This window comes from Epinephelus moara, chromosome 6 (genome assembly GCF_006386435.1).
Source record: "Epinephelus moara isolate mb chromosome 6, YSFRI_EMoa_1.0, whole genome shotgun sequence".
NCBI lineage: Eukaryota > Metazoa > Chordata > Actinopteri > Perciformes > Serranidae > Epinephelus > Epinephelus moara.
The window spans coordinates 17,473,291-17,495,886 of NC_065511.1; the positions used below are offsets into that span (position 1 = coordinate 17,473,291).

At 40.8% G+C, this 22,596-nt stretch overlaps 1 protein-coding gene across 1 annotated transcript in view; it reads right to left on the bottom strand.

The window, feature by feature from the left end:
- The window catches only part of LOC126392274 (A disintegrin and metalloproteinase with thrombospondin motifs 16), a 70,288-nt gene that overhangs the window by 38,835 nt on the left and 8,857 nt on the right, over positions 1 to 22,596 (bottom strand). Inside the window, exons 4-9 of the mRNA XM_050047597.1 lie at positions 14,201 to 14,621; positions 10,681 to 10,883; positions 7,132 to 7,215; positions 6,079 to 6,238; positions 4,241 to 4,346; positions 2,955 to 3,092 (exon numbers count right to left, since the gene is read on the bottom strand). Of these exons, the coding sequence (XP_049903554.1) occupies positions 2,955 to 3,092; positions 4,241 to 4,346; positions 6,079 to 6,238; positions 7,132 to 7,215; positions 10,681 to 10,883; positions 14,201 to 14,621 (1,112 nt within the window). The remainder of the gene's footprint in view (positions 1 to 2,954; positions 3,093 to 4,240; positions 4,347 to 6,078; positions 6,239 to 7,131; positions 7,216 to 10,680; positions 10,884 to 14,200; positions 14,622 to 22,596) is intronic.

Here is a 22,596-nt window from a genome sequence, read left to right on the forward strand (position 1 = left end):
AGAGGCTCAATTCTGACAGACATAAAAAAACAAAACTTGCCCATATCGCTCATATCCTAACACCAGCAGGGGGTTTCCAATGTCAACTGATATCACTGGTTACCATACAGAGATGTTTTACAGCTTACACACTGCAGTCAGGGGGAATATAATACAAAAATATGGTGGAAAGAGCATGAAAAGGCAAAATATGTTGGAAAGTTTCATCGTGCAAGTGAGTGGTCATGATTGCTTTAGCAGAGTACATTTGTGTGTGTGTGAGAGAGTGTGTGTGTGTGTGTGAGAGATCTTCTATTGCTTTATAGGTCCTATGTGTCTGAGAACAATGTCTGTTCTGCAAGTGCAATATTCTGATATCCTACATTATTCACATAATAAGGTTTCTGAAAAATACATTACATTTACAGTGTACGCACATCAGCAGGCGCACAAGCAGGACCCGTAGGCAAGCGTGCACGCTCTCAGGCAGTCACTCACTAATGAAATTACAAGTCCAAAGTAGCTCATTTGCAGGATCCCCTTAAGAGGAGTTTTCCCTGATGGCACTGTGAGAGGCTGAGGACAAAATGTTTTCCCAAAATTTAATCTGTAAACACTGTTTGCCACGAGATCATCAGCTGGGGATAAAAAAAAAAGATAAAAGCAAAAAATAAAATAAAATAAATGGAAAAAAAAGCAGCCATTCTTTTCTAGGATTCCCTGCAGATCTCCTGACTCATCTCTTCCAGATAAAAACTGTTGGGCATTGTTTTTATTCACCATGGTTTGTTGCTTTAGTAAACACAAAGACAACAAAATGATGTTAGGTGGCAAGTGCAAAAGTCCCAAAGTACTTGATGACATATGTCAGTCACGACACTGGCAAGAAGAACAGTGATCACAGGTGGATTCTGATCTAAGGCAGCCAGTTGACTTAGTTCATCATAAATATGGGGAAACAGCTAGCCTGGCTGTGTCTGCATGAAGGTAACAAAATCTACCTATCAGCACCACACTGACTAACACACTGTTTCTTGATAGTTTAATATGTACAAAAACTGTTGTAAAGTTGTCTGGTTAGTTGCCAGAAAGTTACCGGTTCAGGCCAAGAGGTAGTCTGGCACATAAACCTCCATAAAACGGCAAATTGACGTTTTTATGCTTCGGTTTTTGTATGGATTTCGTTCAAAAGCATAATATAATGTGCTATTCTGTGAGCTTTAGAGGTCACTGATTAACATCATTTTTGCTACCTTTGTACACAGCCAGGCCAGCTGTTTCCTCCAGTTTCCAATCTTCGTGCAAAGCTAAGCTAACTATGTGCTGGCTCCAGCTACATACTTTTCACAGAGACTTGAGAGCAGCATTGATCTTCTCATGCAACTCTTGGCAAGAACACAAATAAGCATATTTCCCAAAATGTCACAAGACAAGAGCATCTACAGGAGACACATAGATGTCTCCTCAGATGTTTGCTATATGTTGACCAATGGGCCACAATGTGCCCTTTGGGGCCTGTCTGACCCTGAGAAAAGAAATGGGACCTCAAGAGAATCTTGTAACTTTCATGTATCACTGACTTTCAGATGGATTTCTCCAATCCTCATACAAACAAAAACAATTTCAAGTACTTCGAAGGGGATTTTGCTTCTCCCCGCCATGAAAGTTGTCCATCCATTTTAGGCATGACAAAGAGCTCAGATAAAGCGTCTGACTATACATACAGCATTGGTACAGACCTCTCTGTCACAGCCGACTGAGGAGAGGCAGATTTAGAGTGAGTGTGATGTAAACTTTGTTGGCTGACACAACACTCCCCCTCCATAGCAGATGAAGGTAGAGACATTTAGGAGCCTCAGTTAACTCGACCAGACACATTTAGCCAAAAACAGTTAAATATCATAACATTCTGTTGATTGCAATTAGGAAAACGTACAGCATTTCAGCATTTTTATCATTCAGTGATTATACAGGAAGACGACCCTTGGTTGTTTCAGCGGTGCACAGATCGCCTCCACGTGGCCTCAGGGGGTGATGGGAGTTTAATATAAGGCTGACAGGCCTAACAAGGGTGAGGTCACCCCAGCTCTAATAACTCAGCGAGGAAATACACTGTCTGTCTCCACCACTCTGAGTGGGGAGACCTGACAGTTCAGTTAACACACTGGTAAATTTAGTGGCGGGCACTGGCTCTGAGCTATCTGGTTTCAAGCACACACACATGCACAGACACATAGAAACACGACCAGACACATGGACGCTATGTCTGTGATGCTTGTTTTGCTCGCTTGGATGAGCAGGCCGCATGCATGAAAATGCAGCTATTGCACAAACACAGACATGACTACCTCTCTCGCACACTTTCACTCACATGTTCCTTGACACATAACACATACAGTGTGCAGTCTGTAAAACAACACTTACAGGAGAATAGCAGCACCACATATCACTTAGTTGCTATGTCAGCTATATGTTTCAGCCTCTCACACACACATACAGTGGGCCTGCTTGTCCTTGCTTTTGCAGAACAAAGCAAGTCCCATAATAGTTATAACATGAGTGCAGTTTTTGCTTGGAACTCCTTGGATCAGCGTTTAAAATTGATATATCTGTTTTTCCTTCAACACATGTTCATCTATCAGTAACACATGTTGAATAATATAAACACAATACATGTTAAAAATGGCCATTGCCAGGGGACTCAAGCTTTAATAATTCTATTTTATAAACTAATACAGTGCTTTATGCCTTTGTTGCATGAGCTCTTAACAAAAGCTTGCATGAGGACTTACTCGTTACTCATCAATATGCCATATGGATATGATGTAGCTCTTATGTTGTGAAAAGTTAATGAGACTCTTCAAGCAGTGATACCCATAAACGTCATTATTAACAATAAGTGCTTCTTAAATCAATCCTTTTGGCATTGTTTTAGCACCACAACAAAAGCATAGCAGTAATAGAAATGTGCTTACTTGAGGAAGCGGCTGAGGTACTGGCGGCTGCAGGCAGACCAAGAGAATATGCCATTGTGACCGGCTAATGTAGGAGACATGATGTTGCCTTCTGACTTCTTACAGACGTTGCCTTCACCATCATGGACCATTCCAAAACTGGCGAGTGAGAAAAGGTATAAAATGTTTTCTGTATGAAAGTTATGTTGACAGTGTTTCACAAACTTGGATCCATACTGTTTAATTCAACAGTTGAAGACAACTGGCCATATCGTGTAAATTTGACTGTAGCAAGGGTGAGCAACAGTGTTGCATTACTCTGGGAATTTTTGCACATGGAGATTAAAAAATGCTTGAACACATCTTTTGTGGTTCACGTTATCCATATGTGTATCAGAAGAAGACAGCATTTATTTTTCTACTGGTTTATTATCTACGCCTGTTGCTTGAAGGGGATGATGCATTTGGTTGTGCATGTGCATATATGTGTGTATCAGTCCATTTGTCTGTCCGTAGCTAATGCCACATACTACTGGACCCATCAGCCGAATATTTTTTGTTCGCATTTATAACTGTACGCCAAGGACCTCTCGTGGTTGTGGTGATCACAATACATGAAAATTCAGTATTACTGACTACCCTGTTTTATACCGTCATTAACTAATGACTCCTCATTCCTCTTAACTGGCCGGTGGGGGCCGCAAGTAATCAACAAAATCACTTAGGAATAAGCATTTGTCCTGGCTCAAAAACTGACATCCATAAAAAAAAATTTGGTCTCTTTTTGGTCCAAATGTGGGTCGCCAGTTGGGAACCACCGCGCTACATGACAGAAATACATTTATGCTCATAATCATTTGGTTTCTATATTTCACATGCAGGGCCTGTTCAATTCAATTCAATTCAATTTTATTTATAAAGCCCAATATCACAAATCACAATTTTGCTGAAGAACTCAATCTGCTCTGTGCAACATGCCGCAGCTCTGTCACAAATAGAATACACACATATTTTCTATTAGTTTACTGTGGCACCTACTAAACACACCATACTTCATTTTTCAAAACATTCTTAGACGCACACATCCATTTTGTAGAATTATTTTTTTAGTTCATTTTATGCCTCTAATGGAAAGGCAGTACAGAGATGACAGAAAACAAGGGGGAGACATGTAAAATGACATGCAAGAAAGGCTTGTGGCCGGATGCTGTGGTTATGGTCGAGGCTTTACCTCCGCCACCCGACATCATTTCCAGCACTCTTTAAAATTTTGTCATCACGCGACCATGAGTGATGGAAACCCTTACTTGTGTCCAGATTCATGGGCGATGGTGAATGCCAGACCCAAGCCTGTGTCCTCATTAACGGTACAGCTCCGGTACTTGCTGCACATCCCACTAATTGGAGCAAAACCTGAAAAAGCAGTGATTAAATTTTACATCAGTAGTAACTCAGTCATCTACCACAGACTGTACTTGATTGATTATAAAACTATAATACTCCTACTTTACAAAAAATTGGACCTTTTAATGTTGCGATGCATTAGCAGGGCAAAACCAGAAGGATTCTCTCAAAGCAGAAAACCTGAGTCTGAGCTAGCTGTGGGCTGCAGGCATAAGACATAGGCCTATCAAACACCCCATAACTAGGTTAAAACCCCTCCACATGTTAAAATATGGGTCTCTGTGGAAACATTCCTAGATCCCCCGCTACATTTCATGTCACTTTAACATTCTTTCTCTGTCTTCACTTTTTTCTCATATCTCTCATTCTCTATTAAACTCCCTTTTACTATTCAGCTTCCTTTTATGCCTCTCTCCGTCCATTCTCCTTCTGTCTCTCCTCCACACATACACATGCACACACAGCACCCCTGGCTCGGAATCAAAAAGGATAATACCCATGGGGGCCTCCCTTAATGTTTTCGTCTCGGTGTCTCAGGGAGAATTTAGCCTTGTGTTTTGTTATTTTACAGCACTAAGTCATTCACCATAGAGTGCAAAACCCCTAAAGTAATGTTCTCATGTACATGGCTAATGTGAATAATGATATTTAACACAAGAAGGCAGATTGACTGTGAGAACTGCCATTTAGTTCCTTTTTTGTGTCAGGAAAGAGGTAGATCATTGATGTTTTATACTGATTTTGAAATATGGAGGAAAACACTGCGGGATAGGGCTGTAACTGTAATGCAAATAAACTGTGTTTTATACTGACTGGTAGCAATAATGGTCATTTTGCTTTGCTCCTTTGGGAACTGGTCAGAACTAACTCTTTTCTGACTACACATACACACGCACAAACACACAGACCTTTGAACTGGGCTTTCATAGCAACGATTAGGGCTAATGCTAGCCTCAACACTTTGAAGTCAAAACATAAGCCTGAGGTTTGAAGGGAGTGTGTGTTTTCTTGTACGTGTGTGTGTGTGTGTGTGTGTTTGAGTGTGACTGTGTTTCTCTGGGACACACAATTGAAGTTTTTTCTCACAGTGCGGAAGACAACAATGTGTTTGCATGGTCATTACCACAAACAAGCTGTGGTTAGTTTGTTAGATGGCTTACACTCACGATGACTGAGTGTATGTTTAAAGTAGACAAGGTTGTTTTGTACGGATAACAGCTAAGGAGCACTTTTTGGATGTTCTGTGATTTAAGTGAAAACACAATTAGTGTGTCTCATTTTCTGAACTTAAATGCAATAACACAGCCATGAATAGGTTTCAGATTTGCCCTTCTGATCATGCTTTTTGTGCTCATAATAGTTACTATTTTTCTTGCTGTAAACTTGTTTTTCCTCATATACAGTGTGTGATACTATGGGGCTGTAAAGATCTGAAAGCTGCAGAATTTTTCGACATCTGGTTTAGCTGATGTGACTCTCGGTCACATCGTGTGACAGAGAACAGGGACACCTTCCCAGAGAAAGACAGACAGCAACAGAGAATGACATATTTCCATCACAAGTAGGAACCAAATACAAAATAGGGACAGATGGCATTTGAGTGAGTGCCATGAAAAATACTCTTACTTCATTAGTTAAAAATTTGGATCACTATTTCCTCTGGCACTTGCATTTTCTGGCATATTGTAACTTTAAGGCATTTTGTAACTGCAGGATCTACTTCTAAATGCTTGAGATGTACCAAGAGTGTCACAGGGTTCATTCTTCCAAGAGCAGATGTCGAGTCCTGTGAGGAGGATGGCGTGGTCGTGGTGTCGGCCCTCTCTGCCTCCCAGAGTAGATTGCCAGTGGCAGAAGCTGTTCAGTGTGTGGTCTGCATGGTGGTTGATCACCAAGCCATCCTGTGAGATTAAGCAGATAACAGAGGACAATATTGTCTTTATGGTAGGAGGCTGTGAGCACAAAGTGTTATGAGTTTAAACAAGAAAAACGTCAGTCAAATTAAATAACATTACCCTCCCTCTGCTTTGACAAATATCAATTCCTGGTCCTAACAATCAGTTACTGAGCTCTTTAGAAATATGTATGTTAAAGGCAACATAAATATGTGGGAAGGGACACTGATAAAAAAAGGTTGCTGCTTGGAGGATGAACCTCTGGGACATTTTTGCCATTTTTCACATTCCTCCCACTGATAATTGCCTCTTAAGGAAGATTGAAATCTATTAACATCACAGGTGGATGGAAACCAGAATCCGTTCTCCTCGGTCTGCTTGACTCTTTTTCTCTGACAGTGCCCCACCTGTTTCTCTCTGCCTCTGTCCCTCTCCCTCTTTTTTTCTCTTGTACTCAAGCTGTCCTTCCATCTCCCGCACTCCACGAGAATTTCCCTCCTAAATCTGGCAAAGATCCAAGGGAATGTACACCCTATAATTAACCACTGTAAAAGTCCTTAGTAGTTAGGACGACCCCGGGAAAATCTCTGAGAGTCCTAAGAGGTCTGGACCTTCAGGCACACAAACAAATAAACAAACGAATGGTCTGTTTTTTGGAGTTTTGCACTCCCTTGGTGTCTGTAGCGCCATGATTTGTAGAGCTCACACAGAAGGACACACAGTTACTGGTATTCTTGAAGTCCCTTTGGGCGTATGAATACAAAGCACTTTTTGTGAGAAATTTACAAACCCATTTTAAAATGCAGACATCAATCACAGTGTTTGCTGAATGAGAGGTTGGATTTCTGGGCACCTGTTGGTTTTCACCTGACAGTGCTTACAGGTTTTGGGATGCTCACCTGCTCTTCATCCAGAAGCACGAGGCCAACTATCACAATGTTGATGTTCCCTCCTATCGTGCCATCTTTGAAGAGACTGGAGACCTAGAAGGCACACAAACAAACCTTATCACATCCTATTAAAATACTGCTTACAAAAAAAATGATCTGTCTACAACCACCCTATCAAAGTCAGGTTACAATAACAATGTGTATACCTTGGTGTCAAAGGATACCTTCTCAAAATCAACTTTGACAATAGTTAAAGTTTTGTCAGTTTTGGTTGCAAGACAGTCAGGGATTCTTCCTGAACACAGGCACTGCTATCCAGTTAAACCTACTGTAGTCTGGAGTGGGGGAGGTGAGCATGAGTTTTGAACATGTGTTTGTTTTTAGAGAACTTTGGGTGGATGGATTAGGTCAGTGAAGTGACATTTGAAGTGTTATTCCGTCTTCAGACATGCAAGATCAGTCTTTAAAATATTCAATTTCAGGATAAAGTACTTCTTCAAAAAATATCTGGCCTACACAGTGAGAGAGTCATGGATATTTTTATCCATGGGTGAAGCTTACTAACACTATATTGCAGGCTGTTCTCACGCATTGTTAGTACATATATGTATGAAAAGTAATCCCACGTAATCAAGATCAGGCTGCAATCGCGTGACAAATGTGCTTACGGGAGTAAAGGAGGAAGTAGTATAAAGACTGAAAGCTGTGTAAGGAGGCAGGTTGAGTGGTAGATTGGTCAAACAAACACAGGACTTCCTGGAGACTGGTGTTCGTGTGTGAAACCAAGTGACCTGTTAATTATTTTGAGGTACATCGTCACCATTGTTTTTTTTGTTTTTGTTTTTCTGTCTAACCTACGTAACTTTACTTGGCGAAATCTAACCTAAGTAACTTTAAGTTCAGTATGTAACTTTACATTAAGTACATAACACGATGACACCATTTGTGGGGTGCTAATTTGTTAGAAATCATATGAACTGTTGTATAAGGATATGCTAAATGTTGATACTGTTATACTTATGATCCATGCGTTCTTGTTCCATGTAGACATATAGAATAGAGAAGTCTGTGTCAAGTATATGAGACAACACACCTCGCGACATTGCTGCAGAAATAAAGCACAAACCCCTTTTGATGGTATCGGTGAGGTTTGACAGCCGCAACTGCTGTTTTCAGTTCGGCTTCTCTTTCTCACACGGATATCTGACCATCAATCACAACACTTTAGGCTTTGAAAGTGGACCCCTAATCTTTTGCTGTTGTTCCCTCTGTCTTTCTCTCGGGCCCTGTGAATACTTCAGGTGCCACTCACTAAGCCTTTCCCCCACCCTTGGAACACCCTTATTCTTTCCTTATGATCCTGATGTTTAGTCTTTCTCTGCACTGACTCATGAGAAGACACATGGCTGTGGTTTGTTACCAAATTCGAGCAGAACTCAGAGGTCAGAGAGGCAATCAAAACCACTTTCTTAAAGTAAGATCTCCTGGAACACCAGTGTCTGACAGAGCTCCAGATTTGCAGAGTTTAACAGATACAGTGATTCACTGCGTTTTCAGTGCCTCATAGAAAAAAACAATCACTGGTATCCATAGAGCTTCAGTGTTTTGTGGTACATAATGTACACTGTGTTTTTTTAATTTGTAATTTGTGGCGTAATTAACGCTTTTGAAGTCTTTCCACTCTGCCTTGAAGAAAACATAAATCTACGTAAATGCTGGGACGGCATATCAAATTTAACTTTTAACAAATATTAAATAACCCTTCTGAGACCCATGAGAGCTGGCAGGTGGGGTAGGGGGTTGGATGTTTTCTGTGAAACTCCATACTGTATTTAGGTGACTCCTCTGAGGCGGGCTGTGACTGCTCCAACTTGGTTTCTACTAGAGGGAACTATGTTTTCAAAATAGATGGATTATCTTTGGATTTGTCAGTCAGTCATTAAGTAGCAAAACGAGCATGACGGAATTTGCTTGCAGATCAGCTGAGAGGGACGGGGGGACACTGTGAGCGTTGCAGCGATGATCTCAGCCAGGTATCGGTTTCATGTTTTTAGATATGCTCTCTCTGATAAGTAAGAATGGAGGACAGGGGTTTCAAGTCACTAAACCCTGAGCCATGGCAAACATCATATTAATTTATGAATGGCTTCTAAATCAGTCTCTGCTGATGCATGCCCTTTACATGCTACATAATGACAACTGTGAGGTCAGGCTTAGGTTTGGCAAGTGTATAACATGCCAAAACTTCATGTGATGAGAGGAAATATGTCACCACTAACTGATAGTCTTTGTTGCACTGCTGTTAAATCCACATGGAACGATGTTTTTGTAAGCTGATGCACTGCAAGACTCTCCTTCCTTAAATAAAGTTGAAACACATGGCGTTACAAGTAGAAAAACCAAGCAGCAAACTCCAGTGCTGGAAAAGAAGCCAATGCAGAAATGCCAGTTCATCAACTGGCCACTTAAGGCTGGCTCCAAGAGTAAGTCAATCCCATGCGGCAACCTCCAGGGCTGAAGCTAACATGGAAGTGCCAAAAACTGCAGTTCCTCAAATGGCCACTCGAGGCTGGCTCTAGAAGCCAGTTAACCCGCATAGAGCCCCATGTTCAGTTACCCAATTTTACAGCAGAAATGAACATGTTTACAGACTGGTTTTGGTATCTATAGCTAATTTCCCCTTTCATGACAACAGTATGGGGACTGAATTTTCATATAAGTCAGCTACACATAACTAAGGCAAGCTGCTTATGTGACAGGCTGTCTGCCGATAGTGCTCTCAGCTTCTCAGTCAGATCCACTCCTCATTCCTTCACAGCTCCAGCCTCTCGCCTAAATATGGTCACTTCTGGCTCCAAAAAAAACCAAAGATGGTGAAAGCCGAAAATGCCAAATTCAAGGCCTCAAAACAGGAGTCCACAAACCGATGGGTGATGTCATAGTAGCTACATCTATTATTTTTTCAGACTATGGTCAGTGCCCATAGACACCCACATTAAACTTCCCATCCTTACACCAGAAATAAACATGTTGACAGCCTAGGACAGACAAAACAATGTTGGTCTCTGTAGCTAATTTACACCTTAACCATGGCGTAACCCCAGATTCACAAAGGAAAGCCATAGCTGTCACAATTTCAGAGTTTTTTCAATTCATAGAAATTAATTGTAAAATTTTGGTCACCTAAAATACTTGTTCAGCTTTTGGTTGTATATGGTCACTTCTGGTTCCAAAAAACAAGATGGCGACAGCCAAAACGCCAATGGGTGATATCACATTGGCTATGTCTATTACTTTACACAGTCTATGAGGAAAACATTCTACATCTCATTTGTTACTCATAAAAATAAGACTGGGAGTCAGCAACGCTAGCTGCTCTTTGAGGTCTTTTGAGCTAAATGTTCACAATGACAATGTTTACATGCTTTTGTTTGGCAGGTATAATGTTGACCATGCTCCCCATCTTTGTCTAGCATGTTAGCATGCTAACATTTGCTAATTAATACTGAACAGCTCCTATGACATTCATCACTGTACTTATAATCAGGTTTCCCTCACCATATTAAGCACAGTAAGAACATATGTGGTAATGTTCTCATGGCCGTGGTTATCCATCATCTTCCTGTCCACCACCACCAGTGTCTCCACGTTCAGCTTCTGATTGCCGTGGCTCTTCATTAACACAGCTCTTTTGTTCCTCGGGATGAACTTGTACTCATCTGGAAGGATAAAGACATCCTCTCCTGGAGGTTTGGGCATGTCTGAATAAAACAGGATAAAGGAGGTGAAAATTTAAAAACTAATTAATTGTTTTGAATGAAAACATATACAGCAAATACAGAACAAACTGAATGAGTCTTTATGAAACACACTGTGGCTGCAGAGTGAACATGACTATTGCACAGTAAAGTGGGTTGTAAGTGACTGATGAAAGAAAAAACAATCATGCATATAATAGCAAGTTAATAGCAGCTATGGCGTCCATTACAAATATACAACCCTTCCTTCCCACAGATTATGTTAGTGCATTACTTGAAATGAACCTATAGCCGAATGGCCAACTTTGACTGTGAGTGTTAACCAGCTATTCTGGCAAGTAGCTGACAACCATTTTGGATGATTAACTATACTCTTACTTTCATGAGCTGATGTCATGCATTAACTGCAAACTGATATTTTTTTCTGATGTTGACCCTGGCACTCTCAGTGTTATGCTTAAGTAAAGTGTGAAACCACAGTATGTGGCTGTACATTTGCAGCAACTACAGCAAGTCAAATTTTCTCATATATGTTCTATGAAAGCTTTACATTGACATTACTAAAAGCAAATCCATTTTGCTGTCAGTGTGGTCACCACAGAGACCTCTGATATTCATAACACAATGCTATATGATGATGGACAAAGGCCGTTTCTTGATTCATTACAAAAGGCAAATGTATGTATGAACCTATCTCTGTTTTAATCCACTTGCAAACTTTGTTAATAAAAGTAAATTAGAATGGCGCCCAACATTAAGTCAGTGTTTTATAGATAAGATTTTCTGTCTGTAAAGGAAAGCTGTAAAAATGATGACGTAAATTGCAATGAATTCACAATACAAGCTCATTGTGGAAACTTATCAGCACTTTGTTAAAGTGAGCATGTGATCTCACAAAACACACTTAATTTTAACATCAAATGCCCAATGCCCTGTTTTTAACTCTGCGTTTGATGCTGGGTCGCCTTTGGGAAACACGCCTCACATCCTTTCTCACTTCTTCACATGAGGTCAATAGTACATACAAGTCACAGCAAAGCACAGCCTAAAATTAATGTGGCCTGTGACGTTATCGCCTCAAATCTGCACTTGCATGTTTCTAGGTTATCAAAACCCTTTACCTATCACTGCTTGGTGATGATAAACTATAAAGGCTAGAAAGTTTGCTTACATAGGCAGACAGCAGGTGAGCGACCAAAGTGCCTTTTTGACTAAAACAAGGCACAGGTGTTCAGTGATGTCATCCTATGGGAATGTAAACATCAGTGTGTTTTCACAGGGGACAGACAGCTGGGGTTCTGCAGGGTAATGGTGGTGGTACCAGTCCAATGCCTGTGACCCTCTTTGTCGAATGACCCCCGTGACACCAGCAATGTTAACTGATCTTGTGGTAATTTCTTGAGAGCAAACATTTGTCACAGTGTGAAGTGAATATATAAAACACTTCCCTTAACCTTTCACAGGTCATGTCACTAATGTCACCAAAATATCCATGTAGATTGAGATAATATTCCTCTGAGGAATCATTTGTCATCACGTGAAAAACAAATCAAAACCGCCCCTGAAAGCTTCCCGGCTTCAGGGTCATTTTACAAGGAAATTTACCAAACATGTTGATTTGCGATTATGTTCAAGGGTTACACGATCTCCTCCGTTAAATTAGACTGATGAGACAAAAAGTCAGGGATTATAACTCTCTTGTTAAGTCACTAAAACACACAATCTCTGTCTAATGATGTTTAATGACATCACATGTTAGCAAAAAATGAGTTACTTTTAGTGTAGTATTACAAATAATGAATCATGTATTGTCTGTACCACATTAGTACTGCAAGTACCCTTAAATATTGCGCTAACATTAATATAGGAACATATTAATGTTAGCGCTGCATAGTCTCTGTGGTCTCCTCACACCAGCCAACCACAGCCCTGGGAGGTTGACTGTTCACACAGTTAACCGGACATGTCAACAAATTAACTTATTATCATATGTCAATCTTTTTTCTTTCCTCTGTGACACTGTTAAGTGATGTAATAATAATTCTTCAAAACGTGGCTTTGAGTTCAAACCACTAATTTAGTTAAATCTGGAAATTTGAGAATGTTATGACAGTGTCTTGAATGTGCAATGTGAGATGTATGTCGAGGTGGGAACATTCTTATTTAGGTGTCAAATGTTAACTATTTTAAACTGAGGAACTGAAAAGGGCAAAAATGACAACATGATATTTTCAGAGAAAAATATGTCACATAATCTAATTTTGTGAGTTAAAGTAAAAAATAAATAAATCCAAAGGCAAATATCCCTTAGGTAGAAAAATATAGGTGAATAAGACAGACCTTATTCTCTTCTTGAGTTGCTGAATCATTTGAAAAGACATATCCTCATGGGACCCAAGCTTTTGTTTGGTATGCATTTTTAATCTCTCTTAGCTATTTCGAATCAGTAGTATCTGATAAGTATAACAAACTAAACATTGTCTTTGAAAAGGAAGTAGTTTTTGAACTAAATGATGTCCTCATAGGGGAACATTGGGCATAAACATTATTCATTTTGTAACTCTGCATGAATTTTCCTTGCTCCATACTCCAAGCTAGGAATGTCCTTTTTGTCTGTCACTCCCAATTGGCCTGTGTGAAATGCTGCAGTAATGTAGTCCCAATGTCCACAGACATGATGATAATAAGGTCCCAATGTCTTCAAATACTTCCTAATTAACAGTGTCTTAGCTTTTTATTGCTGCAAAAATTGGTCAAATGTGTATGCAATATTAAACTACAAACATTATTATAAACAAGTTTCAACCATAAAATTTCTTCAGATTTGTTCAGGTTTTGTACCTTGTCCACTTTTGTGTCAGGATCAGCTACAGACTGACTTGGCAGAGATGGCTGCCATCTTGTTTTTCCATGTATTAATGTATTTGTATGTGCCTTTGCTAGCACTAGATGACAGAAAAAGAGTGTCTACAAATGAGGACAACAGGTCTAAGTTAAGCAGAATGGAGTATAAGGTGCAGCAAACCCAAAATTTGATGTCCTCATATGAGGACGCAGAGTCTCAGGAGGATATTGTATCATCAGTGCAGGAAAGATTCATGCTGTTTTACGTCTCTCCATGTCTTAAGTGTGTGCTTTGATTTGTGGTAATGTAAACAGAGAACTAAAGAAATTTGTGTTACTGTCTCTGTGTTTACTTAATATATGCATGAGAAGCAGTTATGTTTATTAATGCATCTCAGCATGAGGAGGTGGTAAACGAAAGTGCAGTTTATAATAACGCTGCATGTGGATTAGAATGAGAAATTGCCCTTACATACATTTCTTCCGTCTCCCGCAGAAGTGTTGCCTCTGCCTCTCCCCATGTCTGTAGTTGTTTTCGTGGAGATGGCTGTGTGGGTGATGGCTGCCGTCACTGTGTTCCATCTGGTCACCATGACCGTTGTTGTCATCGCCATGGTGCTGATTTTCATGCACTCTGTTGTATGTGGAGTCCGTCTGTGAGTTTGTGGATCTCTTGGTGACAAAGTGTCTGTGTGATTTGTGATGAGTTGAGTCTGGGGATCTCTTCTGAAGCTCCCGGGGGTCATGACCTCTCTGCTCTGTCCGGGATTCTCGCTTGCTCTTGTAGAGGATGTGTGGCTGGTGACTGGAGGGTGCTGTGAAGTTCTCTCTCTGGGCAAGGCTGTGGGACACGGGTCTCAGAAAGTAGTCTGCATCCTGTGTTCTGATCAAACCTGACTAGAGGCAAAACAGAAAGTCCTATGAGCTTTTAAGCACTGGCTTGTAGATCTATTTTGCTTGGAAAAAAAGATGCAGTAGAATTTTTGACATTCATTTTTAGATGTACTTACTCAGCCTTTCAAGAGCTAAAATATTTAAAAGTCACCTGCAGAGTAATAATTCTTGGTGTCTAACACCTCAACAGCTGACACATTATCTTCCACTCAAAAAGTAGCCTATAGGGCCATGAACAAAAGAGTACCTTTCTCCAGTTATTCGTTTAACTTCCCAAACTGTCTCTGTCAGCAATTAGTCAAGATTTGACTCACAGGTCATTGCGAACCTGACCCCCCAAACCTCTGCGAGGCTCAATTACTGGCAGTGTTTCTTCATGTTCAACATCTGTTTTGCTGTTCAGGGTCAGACATTATCTCAGCAAAATCTAAATAAGACTCGGTCGAAAAGAAGAGGTTCAAACAAAAGTGCTAGTGTGAGGATGAAAGGAGTTGGCATCTCGCTTGCAAACAATGTACACACTCATGGTTCTCAAGCTTTAGGCACATACCTACTTTAGTATTCACATGTATTAGAGATGTATTAGAAAGAGTGTCATCTGAATATAATATGTAACAAATCCTTTTTTACAATGCAGATGTTATGGATTCTCCTCACTCTTTGAAACTGCTATTAGGAAAAGCCTCACTTCAAGTACCACTGCCTTATGCTTTTGATTTTAGGGTGCAGGTTATGGGAAAGCCCATTATACATTTTTAAAGGTCCAACACAGGTTTGCTCCAGTTGACCTTTTTCTCTCTCTCTCTTTCTCTGTCTGTCTGTCTCTTTCCCAAAGAGACAGAGCCATTTCCAGTTTTCATATTCCATTCTCAAATAACTTCTATCAACACAGCCGATTCAGACACTTGGAGGTTACTTTCTCTTGCTCTCGGCCTCTCTCTTTGTCTCTCTTAGTCTCTCCAAACACGCACCACATCTGTGTTGACAGTCAACTGGCACAGAGTGTTTGGACTGTAACTGTTCTTGGCAGAAATAGCAGTTTCCCTAAAATACGTTTAATTGACCCTTTTTTTTTCTTTCGCTGCGAGTGGAGTGTGAGGTCCTTGGCTGACAGAAACAGGCTGACACAGTGGCAGTTGTGAGGCCGTGGCTGGCCCAGGGTGAGCGTGTACGCATATATGTGTGTGTGTGTATGACAGCCTCAGCGGCAAACAAGGTGGATGTGTGCATGTCGGACAAAGAAGGGTGAGCGTGGAAGCTGGGAGGACAGAAATGATACATGTCCAACTGAATGTCTGCCTGTGCCAATGTGTAAAGATGTGTGTGTACCTGTGTGCACTCAAGAGGGAGTGTCTCTTGTTGCCATCAGTCAGTCTTGCAGGAGCAGACCTCTTTATGTGATGTGTTTGATGTTGCTATAATGATCTCCGCAACCGATTTTCCCCATTTCATCATCACTTACTACCCCGGGCCTCTGCCTCAGCCAGCCTTTCAACCACAGATCAGGAAACCAGTGGAACAGAGTCCCTGGAAAATACTGTGACTGTATTAAGCACAAGTTGAAAATGATGAACTTTGTGAATACAAGCCAGCACAGATGTGTAAGCTGTGACCGCAATGGCTGCAGAGTTTACAGCTGTCATCACATAATATAAGTTATCATGCATTTATCTTATAAATATTATATACTATTGGCTCGACGGCAGCCAAACTGGCTTAGTCTCTGAACTGCTATAAAATATTAATGGCCAAACGTTGCATAATTTGACAGCAAAGAAAAAAACAAGGACTTATTTAAAAGTACACATGCATCTGTATGATTCCTGAAAGATTTCAAAGCAGCTTATTGTCAAATGCAGGCTACCATGTGGGGAACGCGTCCTCAAATCCAATTGTTAACTTTTATGCCCTTACCGCAAGTCAGCGCACATGTGTTTACAGGTGTCTCTGTGTCAGATAATGATCATTTCCCACTGTACAGAAACTGGTATTTGCCAGACAAATGATAACCAGAAACAGCGACACAGAAATATATTTGCAGACATATTTACAGCCGGAAACATGCTTTTTGGCCCAGTACTTACTGAGATGATAACAATCTTTTAGGCCCATTAAAAAACAAAACAAAAGCTTCACAGTCAAGTCCTAAAGTTTCAGACAGTGTGCATGTTTTGCTATATCAGCAACTCACCAGCACTGTCATTTCTATTCTGCGTTAAAACCCCCCCGAAACCACAGCTGTGGTTTCAATCAAGACTGTGTTGCAACCAATTCTATGAAACAACTGACCTTGATATACAAAAGGGTGTGGGATCAATTATTGAGAAAAAGAGAAAGACAGAAGAGAGAGGTTTGCTAATGCGTTACCACCTTCCACTGTGGCTTGCTTGCCAGCGGTCAAGAAATAATCCTCGCCGGGAGCCCTCGCCAGGATCGTTGGCTACAATCACATGTGACAACCTGCGCATGATCCTGTCATACGCATGGCACCCACTTCGGCGCTGTGTAATCATAGGCGATTGTCATAATTTGGATCCAAGTTTCGGTGAGGCCTCTGACCTGAACTGAGCTGCTGTCAACCTTCAAAATTTCACATGCTAAGTATTTGCTCTGTCTGGGTGGGTGGTTGAGAATTAGGGCATTAGTGTGTGAGTAAAGCAGCTAAATGGATGCCATGTGATAGTTTAAGGCATACTTTGCTGATTTTCAAGAAGCTTTGTATCATAACAATATGGGTAGTATATATAAATGAACCATTTATAAACTCCCCTCTTCGTCATCCAGCAGATTCACTGGCTCTTTAGATCATTACTTCCTTATTTTTAAATGACCCCCACCTCTCTTAGTCTCAGATCAAACTGGCCAAAAGGCAAATTAGGTAGTGGTGATCAAATACAAACCAAGATTCTGCTACTGTATGGCCTCCTATTTGCCTAGAATGTCTTCAGAAACATATCTTAGTGCACTGTTTGGCTGTAATTTGAGAACTTGTAAAGATGAAGTGGGAGCCATACTGTATTGTAAAAACAGAGGCTGAAAACACTGAGATCAAATGGCAATGCAGTGCTAATTGAATATGAACCAATATTTTGTTATTTCTTGCCTCAAATGTTTTAAGGAACACATTTTAGCTTACTGTTCAACTGTAATTCGAGTTTGTTTATTACCAACTAGCTGCCATATTGTTTCCTGTGGAAAACAATGGAAAAACAGCCAGGCGCATATTACGCCACCCACCACTGGGAGCGTTTATTGGTCCGTTGTGTCGCAGTGCATGCTGGTAGTTGTAGGGTTTTTTTCTATTCCTTTTTTCCCTCTGGTCATGTAGCATAAATTTCAAAAGTATTTGCATCTTTCTTCTGCACAGACAGCCTAGTTTTATGAAAAGACCATCTTTCCAGCAGTGAAATACTTTTTTATGAGAAAGGTTTATGGTGATTTGGTTGAAGCTTTTAGAGGATGGGAAATAAAATGTTTTTGTCATGAGGGGTTATTTTTGGTCCATCCGTTCCAATGGCAGTAAAAGGAGATGGGAAAGATAAAGAAGAGGAAATCCACGATGGAAAGACAACATCATAGGACATACACCTGCAGCCTGGACTGTTTAGCAAGGAGTTGTTTTAGAAACTGCCATGTTCTGATATATATCAAAGAGTAGTCTGGAGTTGACAGGGTCATCTGGCTGACATTCAGTCTAAAGAACTATGTATTTACTGTGGAGATATGCGCCGAGCTGTATTACTTACAGTAGGCTTATTTTCAACCGCATACTGCCAACTCCACCTGACTCACGTGCTACGAAATTCCCAAACGTGGCTTTGCTTTCACTGTTGTTTATATCTGCATGCGACACTGAACTATTCAGAGCGGTATGCAGATACACTATATATGCATGTATGTGGAAAATAATTCAAAGGAGAATCAGGCAGAGGTAGTAATTAAAAACATGCTGCAACCTTAGCCAAAGCCTTGTAACTATTCACATGAGGCATGTCAACAACCACGAAAGTCATGATGGCTATGACTGCGTTTCATGGTGACCATGTTCACTCTCTGACGACCACTTCTGTCTCTTAACAGCACCGCAAGCATATGTTACATCTACAGTTTCTGTGGCTCCAATTCCAGGATCCCTCAGCAAATTAAGGGATTTATGGAGATCACTATGCGAGCTTATTTTCAACCGCATACTGCCAACATATGGATGTACTGCATGTATTGAAATCTAAGTAGATCTGTGATTCCACGCTCCCAGCAGTAATGTGTATTTCTATACAACTTCAAATTTGTTTCTAACAACCCCTGTCTTCTCAAATCTTGGTTACTTGTTAAAGTTGTTGTCAAATTAAGGGTTTTCATGCTCAGGGATGAGCTACTGGTATGGCTTATGTTTGAGGCTCCATCATAAGGAGAAGCACGAGTCTCCACACATCGCTTCAGTTCCTCCCATCTACATCTGCTGTCACACTTTCTGGATAGAATGTTTCCCCTTAAGATACATCAGTGCCTCTTTTTTTGTCTTTATGCTTTTTGTCCTGTGCATAAGATATTCACTCCAGATGTTAATGTTGTGTTTAACTTTTAACTTGTGTTGGTAGGTTCTCTGTTCTTCAAAAGGATGGAAATTTTATATCTAGAGCGTAGAACAAGCTGTTTTATTTGTATGCAGAACCCAGACTAGAAATTGTACAGAAACTCATATGTAATGGCTGTGTACTGTCTGTACAATGAATTCAAAATGTTACTGTCTTCAACAAAGCAACATGCGTCCGCTTTGTCAGCCAACATACCCCACAGATAATCTTCTTATGATGTCTTCAGCCTGTAAACTCTGCACAGTCTCTAAACTTGGCATCACAAAAAACAACATGAATCTGCTGCTTCCTCAGCGTATGTGTGTATGCGAGTCACTATGTTAAGAGATTAGGTCAACTACTGCCTTTCCTAAATAGCCAAAGTCATCAGATTACACGCTGTGCTCTACGAGGTGCAAATAGCAGTCATAAAATGCTGAAACACTACTTGGGAGGGCGCAAACAGCTGGACCCTTTGGAGTCAGACGCATCCAGACATGCACCGACAGGAAAAGGGGGGTATGGGTTGGAAAGCGGAACGGAAGCATTCAGTGCATTACAAGGTGCACCTGACGGTGTGTAGTATATGGTTCTCTCCTTCACTCTGTCTACCTCTCTTTAAGTTGCTCTCTCTGATAGTGCCCGAAAGAGACCAAAACCCTACTGCTGTACTTAACTAAAAGTTCATATTTATTACTTAAGTCCAAGCATATGAGAAGTACATACATTTGAGAGCTTAGACATTTTAATACAGTATCTAAGAGTAATAATCAGATTGACTTATTAAGTATCCTTAGTTTTTGTATTGTCACACAAAACACACAACCAAGCAAAAACAGCAACCCAAGAATTTACGGGGGAAAAAAAGTAAATGAAATAAAGAAAAGCTGGCATCACAAATCTATTCTTCAAAAGCAAATTTCCAAACAACCTTTCTTTTGGCAGATCAATGTGCAACAAAAAGTCTTTGCTGTGTTTGGTGTGTGCAAACTGGTTCCATGATGGCTACATTTCTAGCAGTTGAGGGCATGGATTCAAGCATTGGCTCAATGTTGACAGGGTTTATTGGAAAATTGGGAATGATACTCTGACGTTGCACTTCAGTACCAGACACCATTTCTTAATCAATTAGCGATTTCACTTCAAGCTGTACCTTAGTCATTTGTTGGCGAGCTGTCCAGAGCCCATTACACCAACGGGATTTCTATCAATTTGGAAACAACAAACCTTCCAAACTGGCTCAATCCCAGTCTCTGTGACACATGGCTGAGTACCCAACCTACTTTGTACAGCTGAGAAAACCATGAGTGATGTTAGCAAATGATAAAACAAGTAACAATCCTTTAAGATCATTTGACTGATCTCACTGCATGTTTGGAAAATTGATTATAGCAACCTGCCAAGACCACACTGCCTGCTTTTCAAAGCATCGTCACATCAATGACCATCCCTCATATATTCTTGGAAATCCCAGAGGTGGGACGAGTGTGCAACATTCTATTATAAAGACTACTACAAGGCCCAAGGCAAGAAACACACCCGCCCTTTTACAAGAGGAAAACACATGATCTCAGAGTGATTTGTAGTGGGAGGACGTTTAGCATATTCCTTTGGTACAAAAGAAAGGTGTGCATTAGAAGTCTGGGTAAAATTAGATAAACAGATACTGATGTGAAGCTCAGTGTAAAGAACAATGATGTACATTTACAGGCAAAAACAGACCAAATTAAAGTTTGAGATGCTCTTAAATAATGTTTACTAGTCTATTGAGTAATTAAAGCAAGTAACTGTTTCCAGTTTGCGGTAGCACGGCAGACTACTCCATTTTAACAAGACTGAGAATTTACAGCTGTGTACAGCTCTGTGAGGCTGTACTTACTGTAAGCACAGTGATGTTTTGAGCTAAATGCTAATGTCAGCATGATAGCATGCTCACAAAGATGATCCTATGCTGAAGTTAAGGAGGCATAATGTTTACCATGTTCACCATCTAGCAACATTTGCTAAATAGCACCAAGAAGGTTGACAAGAGGAGAAGTCACAGTGTCATATTGCATCATGTATTTGGGGTACAGCACATCCATCCATCCATCCATCCATCCATCCATCCATCCATCATTTTCATCTGATTATCTAGGGGCAGCAGGCCAAGCAATGCACCACAGACATCCCTTTCCCCGGCAATGCTTTCTAGCTCCTCTTGGGGGAACCCCAAGGTGTACCCAGGCCAGATGAGATATGTAGTCCCTCAAGCGTGTTCTGGGTCTATCCCGGGCCCCCCCTGCCAGTGATACGTGCCCAGAACACCTCTAGCAAGAGACGCCCAGGAGGCATCCTAATCAGATGCCCAAACTACCTCAACTGACCCTCTGGATGTCCGAGCTAAGGCTAAGCCCAGCCACCCCACAGAGGACACTCATTTCGACCACTTGTACAACACATGCACGGTAAAATCTGGTCTGCACTTGTCAAAAGGCTCAATAGCTGGTACACTATCATAGAACACGGGGTTGATTGATTTGTGTTACTGAGGCGTCCTCAGTTGACGACAGTTCAGTATTTTATACGGAAAGAAATATATATATATATATGGTTTAGAGTTACAATTCTGCAATTACCGAAAAGGTCCTTAATAAAAGACAATCATGAAATGCTCTCCATGTAAAAGTTCTATTGCAGCTTACAGCATTTCAGCCGCCACCCATTGGAGCCTACCCAAAAAGTTCTTTCGCGCACCCAGTGCACCCACAGAGGCTAAAAAGAGCACATCCAGAGAGCACCTGAGTGGTCACCATCCCTTTATTTCTAGCATCTTCTGCTGTAACCCTCCAACACCACAGCACCAATTACATCGTGCATGTGTAATACCACATAGCTCCCATACGGTCCCAGTCTTAATTCAATAGCCTTGATTAGCACTAAACAAAACAGTTGAGGCTGAGGTGAATGTCTGCAAGTAAAAGTCATACAAAAGTATACAAATTGAAATTCTGACCTGACTATTTCGCTAAATAAGTAAGTAGTTGAGGGATCACCAAAGTCAGTAGACTTTATCATCTGGGGACTAGGAATGTCTGTTCAAAAGTTAGTTCCAATCCGTCCACTAGATGTTGATATTTCTGTCTAGACCAAAGCAGTGAACTGACGGACCAATAAGGCCATCCCCAGAGCCATACTGCTAGCATGGCTGAAAATCACTCAATATGTCATATATGGGGGGAAAAAATAATGATTCATCGTGTCAGAGTTAAACAATGCCTGCATGGCACCCTCCTCACCCCTCAACTCCCTCACCCCCATAAAATCCAGACTAAAGAGGATTACGCCGCAGCATAAAGTCGACACAGAGAGGGACCTGCTTTATGATCCTCTCTTCCACATGTGTGTCACTGCGCAGAGTCTCG